At 45.0% G+C, this 9,887-nt stretch overlaps 2 protein-coding genes and 1 pseudogene across 5 annotated transcripts in view; 1 reads left to right on the top strand and 2 right to left on the bottom strand.

Moving 5' to 3' along the window:
* TVP23A (trans-golgi network vesicle protein 23 homolog A) overlaps nucleotides 1-7,809 on the top strand; it is a 22,992-nt gene extending 15,183 nt beyond the window's left edge. The window contains exons 3-7 of the mRNA XM_015588613.2: nucleotides 4,572-4,710; nucleotides 5,280-5,369; nucleotides 5,560-5,688; nucleotides 6,961-7,089; nucleotides 7,750-7,809. Coding sequence (XP_015444099.1) covers nucleotides 4,572-4,710; nucleotides 5,280-5,369; nucleotides 5,560-5,688; nucleotides 6,961-7,089; nucleotides 7,750-7,809 — 547 coding nt within the window. The remainder of the gene's footprint in view (nucleotides 1-4,571; nucleotides 4,711-5,279; nucleotides 5,370-5,559; nucleotides 5,689-6,960; nucleotides 7,090-7,749) is intronic.
* Nucleotides 6,410-6,528, bottom strand: LOC112479138 (annotated as a pseudogene).
* Nucleotides 7,810-8,639: 830 nt separating the features above from the next.
* Nucleotides 8,640-9,887, bottom strand: part of NUBP1 (nucleotide binding protein 1) — a 16,283-nt gene continuing 15,035 nt past the window's right edge. For 3 of the 4 annotated variants that reach the window (XM_006910884.3, XM_015588612.2, XM_025046107.1), the window contains 2 exons: nucleotides 9,707-9,790; nucleotides 8,640-8,949 (listed from right to left, as the gene is read on the bottom strand). In XM_006910884.3, the coding sequence (XP_006910946.1) occupies nucleotides 8,891-8,949; nucleotides 9,707-9,790 (143 nt within the window). In that variant the 3' untranslated portion in view covers nucleotides 8,640-8,890. Of the gene's footprint in view, nucleotides 8,950-9,706; nucleotides 9,791-9,887 lie in introns of those variants that run through there. The other variant, XM_025046109.1, reaches the window with a different exon arrangement.

The following is a 9,887-nucleotide window of genomic DNA, read 5'->3' as shown; positions in this document are numbered from 1 at the left end:
TGTCAAAGTAAACCAAGGAGAGAAGCTACTGTCTTTCCTCAGACTTTGACCACAGAGAAAAGCAGAAAACTTTTCAGGCTGTCTGAAAGATGATGGAGAATTTAAAATAGGATGTTTGAGGAACAATTCAAGAGCTGAAGACAGTCTTAAAAAAATCCGAGTAGTTTTCAGAGTAATTTAAACAAATAAAGAGCAAGTTTTAAAGATACTATTAGAGTACTGCTGAATTTAGGATTAAATCAACCTTCCCTACTCCTCCCCTCTACACACAAATCAAACCTACCTTAGAAGTTTGTAGTGAAGGGGATATGTGTGCCTGTCCCCTGATCATATTCTATGTACTCTGTCTAGACAGAGCATCCTCATCCTCGACCTGTGTCCATTTTTTGAGTGGTTTTATTAGGTTTACAGAAAAATAAATGGATCAGAAACACAGAGCTCCCATAAGCCTCTCCCACCTCGAATTTCCCCCGATTTGTAACATTTTGCATAACTGTCATAACTGGTCATAAATGATGAACCAGTACATTATTATTAACTAACGTCCACAGTTTCCATCAGGGTTCACTCTTGGTGTTGTACATTCTTTAGGTTTTGAGAAATGTAAAATGACATGTGGCCACCATCACAGTATCATATAGACTAGTTTCACTGCCCTAAATATCATCTGTGTCCCACCCATCCATCCACCCTCCCCCACAATTTCTGGTAACCACTGACCTTTTCACTGTCTCCATAGTTCAGTCATTTCCAGAATGTGATGGAGTTGGAATCAGACAGTTTGTAGGCTTTTCAGATTGGCTTCTTTCATTTATTTATTTGCATTTAAGTTTCCTCCATGTCTTCTCATGGCTTGCTAACTCATTTCTCTTTAGCACTGAATAATATTCCATTGTGTAGATGTACCATTCACCTACTGAAAGACATTTTAGTTGCTTCCAACTTCGGGCAATTGGAAATAAAGGTGCTTAAACATCTGTGTGTGGACCTAAGTTTTCATTTGGGTAAATACCGAGGAGTGCAATTGCCGGATTGTATCACATGTAGAATTTTTGCAAAGATTTTTCCTCTGGTCAGCGGCTTCAATCAGAATTTTTTCTTATTGGGGTATAGTGTACATCCATTAAAGAGCACCAATCTTAAGTGTACAGTTTGATGAATTTTACATGTGCACACGTGAGACCAAGATACGGAGCATCTCCGGCACTCAGAAGGCTCCTTGCGTGCTTTTCCAGTCACTACTCTGGGATAACACTACTCTGACTTCTAGCATAATCCATTGGTTCTGCCAGAACGCAGCTCCCACCTTGCAGCTTTTGAAAGCAGAATTCTTTTTTGGGGGTGGGGAGGTGGGCAGGGGGAGAAGAGCCTTTAAAAGCAGTATGTTCCATTTTGGTTTGTTTTCAATGGAGCCTGATTTCATCACCAAATTGTTCCACATCACCTGTTGTGGAGCAAGAGTTGGCACACTGTCTGGATAAATAATTTTTTGGCTTTGCAGCCCAGCTAATGAGTGAGCATGGTTGTATTCCAATAAAACTTTATTAATAGAAGCAGGAAGTGGGCCAGATGTGGCCCTCGGGCTGGAGTTTGTGGATCCAGTATATAGCAGTGCTTTTCTTTTGTAAAATTCATGTCCAGGCCCTACTCCAAATCTGAAGCCACATGTCTTGGGACAGGAATAGCCTATGCACATTTTAAGGCCTCCTCAGATGACATTCCATGCTCATTCCAGGTTGAGAACCTTTTGTATGTCCCTCCAAAGAGAAAGACAATAGATGTCCCGGGACCCGGCACTTTGAAAATGGAGTTAAACAAAAGCCCATTGAGACTCTCCCCACCTTGACAGCATTTTGATTAAATAGTTTCATTTCCCTTTTTCACCGTCTGTCATTCTCTCCTCTCTCCTAGAGGTGACAGGCTTCTGCCTGGCCAGGTGGAGGGAGAGTGTCAGATCCCGACTGGAAGATACTCCATGTTAAAGTTGAGGAATGAAGGAGGAGGGGCTGGGGGAGATGGAGAGATCTGGAGTCTTGAGGGATCTCTGAGGTGACAAATCTGCCCCCCGGGGAGTGAGAGAAAGTTGTGGTCAGAGGGGAAATTTTCCCGTGTGGCTCCTGGGAGGTTGAACAGTTTCGAGTGACTCTGAGATAATAGCAGCTCACGATTTCTGAGCACAGTCTGTGTTTCATGCACTTCGTGCATGCCGCCTTCACAAGATCTTTTTAATATCCCAGGCAGTGGCTGTTGTTGGCATTCCTATTGTACAGAAGTGGAGACTGGGGCGTCTGGAGGTCATGTAGCTTAGGGGAGCCCTCGGAGCTACTCAGAGGTTGGAGCCAGGATCGGATTGGAACCCTGGCGGCGGGCACTTTTGTACTGCTTGCCTCTTAAGGGGCCACCAGGTGGGGGCATGGGAGGGTGCAGTTTGGAGCCAGTGGCATTGAGAGGTAGAGGTGACCGTCATGCATGTGACGCAGAGGTGGCAGGAGAGAACGCCTGGCAAGGAAGGGGACCCCATGCTAGGCTTAAGCCATGGCCTTCGAAACTAGAAAACTGGTCTGAGATCACATTAGTGTTATCTGGGGGCAAAGGTCAGGCAAAGTCCAGAGGGGGCCTGAATGAGCTTGTGGACAGTTGCCCAGAGAGCGACCTGCATAAAGCAAGATTAAAGCAATATTTGAAATGGAACAGGCATCCTTTTCTACTTGCTTTGGGCTAATAACAATACCTTCCATTACAAGTTAGTCAGTTCACTAGGACCCAACTAAGCAGAACTTCCCAACAACTGGAATATTTTCTGCATTTTATTTCAGGAAACGACAGCGAAAAAAAAAAAGGAAAAGAAATGGTGAGCAGGGAATTTATTCAAATGCATTAACTTCCAGGTTTTACCCTGCATCACTGCATACTTCATTCTCTCTCTTCCATCTTTTAAGTCTGTATTGTTCCACAAAAAAGAATGGATGTCCCAGTCATCCTCAATGAATTCCATTATGAGGTTTGACACAACAAACACCTACCGAGAATCTTCAATGCCAGACACTGCTGGGGAAATAAAATGATCTAAAACATGGTTTCTGCCCTTGGAGAACTTTCGGTCATGGCAAGAGAACTCATTTATCTTCAGCACGAAGGGGCACACCTGTATGAAGGCAGTTTGTTGAAAGATCCTCAATAAGATCTAAGACAAAAAGGGTTTAAGAGACTCCCAAGTCTTATCTTCTGGAACACTCCAGATTTGGAAGTTCTATGTGATCGCATTTAATTCTTAAATGCCAGGTGCTCTTCCCAGGCTGGCTTTTCATCTGGGACACCAGGAAAGCTTAGCATCTTTGAAAGGCGCAAATCAGAAGCGTTCTTCTGGCGAAATGCTAGTGTTTGGGTGTGGCTCCTTCCTTCTTTTGAGCATCACGAGTACATGAAGAAGTCACTATAAATTCTGTGTCTGGACCTTCGGTCACATTCCCTTGGGGGTCTAAAACTGCACAATTCTATAGGATCCCCTAGTTTGCTTATTCTGACCACGCACCTTCTTGAGAAGAACCGGCAGGCTCATTCCGCTTCATGTCTGCTGGCTGCCTCTGATCACCCCAGATGTTGCAAGCTGGTGGCTCACTGGCCAAGGCGAAACACAATATTTTATTAATAGAGTCGCCATCACTTAAAAATCCAATCCCCTCCCCACCTCCCACCCCACCCCCCAAAAAATCCAATTTCCCATTGCAAGTTTGGATTTCTGGCTTCTTGTGAAAATACCATATTTGGCAGTACTAAGGGAGGTTTGTAGGGTACAGTCACCTGCCCTCAAGGGAGGTCTGCCCCCTCTCTCCCCTTCCTCCCTCACACTGGTGTGGCACTTTAAATGCCACCGTCATCGGGCTTGCACTGTTGCTTTCTCGATTGTGATTGTTTTTCTCTACCTGTGCTCTATCAAAAGTGGGTTCCGAAGAAAGAAATAGAAAGCCATGAGTGTCTTCTACCTGGCCCATGTCACCCACGGCTATCACCTGCCTGGTAGAGGATGACCACATTCCCCTTGTTTCTCTCTCTTCTTTTATGCCTGCAGGCACAGCAATCCAAAACCATCTTCCCCTAGATTCAATGTCATCAGTCAGATGCCACTCAGTAGGAGCAACTACAGGTTACGCCCATCCCTTGCATCATGCTCATTTCCTTGTTGTCCAGGATCCTGCATTCCCCGACAACACAAGACAGCACCCATGGGCTGCACGTGGCTCGCTGCTCTGTTACTGGGGATAACCCAACCTTTACCTTTAGGGAACTGATCACCGTCACTGCTAAGTGGGAAGGTAGGGATCGCTGTCACGTTTCACTTCAAAGTTGACCTGGTTTCAAAGAGGGCAAGTGATATTTGGAGTCAAATTAGGGGAAAGTACGGGATTCTTCGAGAGGGAGAAAACAAAAGGAAAATATAATAATGACTGTTGTGGCCTAATTTAGTGACATCCTTGGAGCTGAGACCTGAAATGCACTGGGCGGAACGTGGAGTGAGCTCCGAAACTGCTCACATGGCCTTTGGAGTGAGGGCCTTCTGGGTTCTTTTCCAGGCACCCTCTGGCCACCTTTTTCCACCTGTTTTTCCGAGTGAGTGCCATCGTCACCTACGTGTGCTGCGACTGGTTCAGTTTTGTGGGCTGTTTTGTGACTGTGCTTCTCCTTCTGTCCTTTGACTTCTGGTCTGTGAAGGTAAGGACCCTCACCTGCGACGCTATGGCTCCCGAAACACGTGGGCTGCGTCTCCAGATGGTGACTGTCCCAATGCATGTGGCCGATTGGGGCCAAGAGGTGCTCTGGTTGAAACTGCTGACACGCACTTAAGAATACTGAACCAGAGTCACTTAAAATTCGAGGAAAAAATACATTGTTTAGTGTTGAATAAATGGCTTATGGGTATCAATTGTCATGGGTGTGAATATGTACTCTCTGAGGGTGACAACTCCACATGACTTTAGATTTTTAAAATTTACATATACTATATAAATATTTAAATGTTCTATATAACATGAATATATGTGTACACACACACACATATTTTTTTTTTTTTTGAGTGGGGAGCATCTGTCACCTTTTGAGGTAAGCTTAGTTAAAAATTAGAAGCCTCAAAAACTGATTTGGAAACCACTGCGGCTCAAGCCCCATCTTCTCTGCTCCCAGCACGTTTAACCTAAATTGGGGACTTTTATTCCCCAATAAAAAGGCGAGGACCCTCTCCTTACCTGTGGTGTGCTTTGAGTCATTTTGTCTGCTTTCCTCAGAATGTAACCGGAAGGCTCATGGTGGGCCTCCGCTGGTGGAACCAGATCGATGAAGATGGGAAAAGCCACTGGATTTTTGAAGCCAGAAAGGTATTCTCCGTTACAAGTCAGATCAGAACGGGGAAAATGGCTGTGGGACGTTTCTGTGGGTTCCTTCTGGGTTTTGTGCAGATCTGACGCCTGCCCTGCACAAAGCCCATTGCTGCCAGTGCTCCAGCACATAGCAGAAGCACGTGTAAAATAAACGAAAACGGTAGCGTGAATCACTTTCCCACCACAGGTCTCTGCAAATAATATCGCTGCCACGGAAGCTGAAGCCCGCATCTTCTGGCTTGGCCTCATCATTTGCCCGATGATTTGGATTGTGTTCTTCTTCAGCACCTTATTTTCCTTGAAGCTAAAGTGGCTGGTAAGGTGACACTTTGACTCTGACGTTGCGTTGACATCAGTACAGAACCAGAGGCTGCAGGAGTAGGTTTTTGTTATTTATGATTGATAGATGGATTGAAACAGCTTTATTAATTCGCATAGCATACAACTCACCCATTGTATACAATTCGGTTGGCTTCTAGTACATTCACAGGTATGCAACCATCACCACAATCCATTTTAGGACATTTCCATCAGCCCAGAAAGACACCCTGTACCCTTCAGCCATCACCACCTCCCCCGTTTCCTTGTTCCTCCAGCCCGTCGCCCTCTCATCTTTCTGTTTCTATAGATTTGCCTATTCTGGACATTTCCTACAAATGGAATCCTAAAATATGTGCTATTTTGTCAGGCTTCTTTCACTCTGCTTATTTTCACAGTTCATCTGTGTTGTGGCATGTATCAGTACTTCTTTCCTTTCTACGGCTGAGTAATATTCCATTGTATGGCTATGCCATATTTATTTATCCCTGTCTATCCGTTGATGGACATTTGGTTGTTCTCACTTTTTGGCACATATGAAAAATGCTGCTAAGAGAGCAGTTCTCAGAAAAAGGATGCAACATCCTACCTTGGACAGGAAACCCTTTTTTTAAGATAACCCAATTTTATTTATTTTTTTATTTTTAGGCAACCCTTGGTTGACCTCACAGATTGCAAGGACCTTGTCAGCTTACAATCACTTTACTTTTTATTTTTTACGCCTACAGCACCTGGTCTTCCTAGGTGGTCTCCCATCCAAGTACTAACCAGGCCTGACCCTGCTTAGCTTCCGAGATCAGACAGGATCGGGCTTGATCAGGGTGGCATGGCTATAGACAGGAAACCCTTTCTAAGTAGGAATATGCTAGCCTCAGAATTCTGAAGTTTTCTTTCAGAGTTACCGTATTTCATTGCCATGATCTGGTTCATTCGATGAGAAAACAAAATATTCACAGCTAGTAGAAGCAACAGTGTAGTTAAATGCACGAACTCCGAAGTTTAGATTCTGATGCGACCACGCGTTAGCTCTGGGACCTTGGCCAACTTCAGTTTCTCTGGGTGGGCTTCAAATTCCACCCTGTAAAATGCGATAATCATGGCACCGACTTCTCGGGTCGTTGGTGGTCAAAAGGTGTCCATGAGTATTTGTTAGTGTTCAGAAAAGGTTGACTATTACTGTTAGGCCGCAGTCACGACTATTTATTTGGTTTGGGAGGAACATTTCAAAATATGCTCTTAGAAAACTTACCTTTGCTTTGTCTGAGCCTAGGCCCTCGTGATAGCTGGGATTTCTCTCCAAGCTGCTAACCTGTATGGCTACATCCTTTGTAAGATGGGAGGTGAGAGTGACATCAGCAAAGTCACAGCCAGTTTCCTGTCCCAGACGGTGTTCCAGACGGTAAGTTACTAAAGTCTATCTCTGGACCCCCGCTTTCTAGACACTCAAGTAAGGAGGACTGTTGGCAACCGCAGTTTTTAATGTTTTCCATATCAGCCAGGCTGCCACTGTTAGTTTTTTTAAATTGTAATATAACATACACAACATAAAATTTACCATTTTAATCATTTTTTAAGTGTACAGTTCAGTGGCATCTAGTACATTCCCTCTGGGCAACCACCACCACCACCCACCTTCCCAAACTGAAACTCTGGACCCATTAAATAGTAATTCCCCATTCCCCGTTTCCCAGCCCCTGGCAACCACCTACCTCCTTTCTGTCCCGATGAATTTGACAGCTCTAGGGACCTCACGTAAGCAGAATCATACAGTATTTATTTTGAGATTACCATTGTTAATTTTAAGAATTAAGAACCATGAATAATTTTTTAACCTCACATTTATTTCTAGAAGTGAGAAACAGATCTTTTAGATTTGACCAGGCTCATCCTGAAATAGTTTGAACCATCTTACATTTGAACAGTGCTGCTTTATGCTAAGACATTGAGCAACCAGCTGTGCAGGCTCTCAGCACATTGTGGGTTTGCTTTGGCCTTGAATCAGCAGAATCAAGTCACGCACAGGTGGGGACCAAAGTCATGGTTGACTTTTCCCTTGCAGGCCTGCCCGAGTGACTTTCAGAAGCCTCACCTTGAGGGGCTGGAGATCCACAAGTGTTAGGTAAGAGGCGGGATCACGGTGGGGGTCTGGACAATGGGGACCTGGGGACTTGTGGGATGTGCAGCTCTCCAGGGCTCAGCTGTGCCTGTGGTCTGGGCGGGCTTCCCCCTGTGCCCTGAGTAGCGGGTGCATAATCAGGAGGGAACCAGCACTGGGTATCCCCAGGGCTTTGTGGCCTCATCGGCCGTGAGAGGGGTCCCACCTTCCTCATGCTGGACATGTGCAAATTTGACCATATGTGCAGGCGTGTAGGGGAGCGGGGAGGGAAATGAGCGAACGGGAGAGAGAACAAGGGGATTTGCCTGTCCTTCCACTTACGCGCCCAGAGTAAGATGAAGAACAGGAATTTACTCTTCCCTCAGCCGTCTCAGTTCCTGTGCATCTCTCACGCAGTGAGCATCTCACAGCAATGTGGAGAATTCTAGAACTTACATCTGTCTTTCCTTTATATGTAATAAAAAACCTGTAAATTATCTTATCTGACACTGGAAGTTACTAGGTAGTGACGATACAGGGTGTAGACACAGACTCCCAATCTTCTTTACGTGGGTGATTTAAGGGCTTTTCTGGGGTGTTTTGACTACACCCAGCTGCACTGTATGCTTGCCCTCAGGACAAGCCCTAGCATGAGGCTCTATTCCTATTTTAGTTTTTCCTCAATCTGAAGAATAACTGTGGACTATGCTATTTAAAACCGTGCATGAGTATTTTTCAGTGAAGCCACATATCCATCCTTTGTTTCCTTTTTAGGTTTATCTATAGAAGCAGCAATGGCTGAAGCAAGAGGTTCTGTACTCAACCTTCTAGCAGAGAATTCCACAACACACAAATTTGTGTTTTTCAGCGAAGCAGGCCTCAGGGAGAGGTTTGAGGAGACGTTTTTAATTTAAAACAGCACATTCGTAAAGAATGCCCTTTACCCATGTTCTAAAGAAAAGTGTACAAATATTAAAGTGTCTCTGAAAAAGTGACTTCACACCGCACCAGAGTCTGGTCCCTCTCTGTCCTTGACTCCCACTTTGTCCCCGATCCGGTCAGGTTTCACTAGACACGCCGCTTGTGCCCACAATGTTCCCTGGTTTCAGGAACTAATGAGGTTCTCTTCTTTTGGCTGATGGAGATTACAAAACTCTTGGATTCCTGGAAAACAAAATAGAGGGTGGAGAAGCATGGACGGCTCTCAGTTTCTCAGGCAACTCTGCCCTGTTCTGGCCAGGGCGCTTCTAGTCGGGGGTAGAACCCCCAGGAGGCTTAATTCAAAACAAACAAATGACCAAACCAACCCCACTTCTGTTCATGTCCTGTATCTTCGAAGTGACCTGAATACCACATTGCCCCTCTGCGGTTATAGCCACCAGCGGGAGGCCTTTCACTAGTCCATTCTACAGATCAGGAAGCCTGAGAATGATGTCATTTACCCTTGATGCCATGTCACTACACAAACCGAGACTCTAGAGCTTTTAACTACTGACACCTCTGTGGTCAACTCAAGGGCTCTGATGGCTGCCCACTGGCGGAAGCAGGTCTGCACATGGGTTTGGTTTAGCTTACTGGGTTTTTTTTTTTTTTCCTCAATCAATTTTCAATTTACAGCTTTACTGAGATGTATTTCCTATGCCAAAAAATTCACGCTCGCTATGTCTTCTAACCTATGACTTTAAAATAATGTTCACAACATTGATGACTAGAAGATAGACTCTTGGCTTCCTGGGCTGAGGGGGACACTCTCCACATTATCCTAGACCCCACTACCCTACTGTCCCCAGTTGAGGCAGCATGGCAGTGACCATTTATGATCCTAAATTGGACCTTCTCACACCCCAGCCCACTTTGCTCATTTATGTTACTTCCTGGCCCCACAGCCAACTGAATTCACAAGACTCACATCGACACTTACTTTGAATTATACTTCTGTAGGCTAATGTGGCTGGGGAATCCGGTGCATCAATCAAAAACGACCGTCCTTCATCGCAGCTCTTACCTTCCAGAAACAATTGAAAGAAGATTAAATCCCTGAAGAAACCAGTGGCAACATGACCTTGGAGCCCTTTCGGGGCCTGTGACATTATGATCCTGAG

Source organism: Pteropus alecto, unplaced genomic scaffold, assembly GCF_000325575.1.
Source record: "Pteropus alecto unplaced genomic scaffold, ASM32557v1 scaffold34, whole genome shotgun sequence".
Classification (NCBI taxonomy): Eukaryota; Metazoa; Chordata; class Mammalia; order Chiroptera; family Pteropodidae; genus Pteropus; species Pteropus alecto.
Note: the sequence above shows the minus strand (reverse complement) of the source record. Positions and strands in the feature narration are given on the sequence as shown.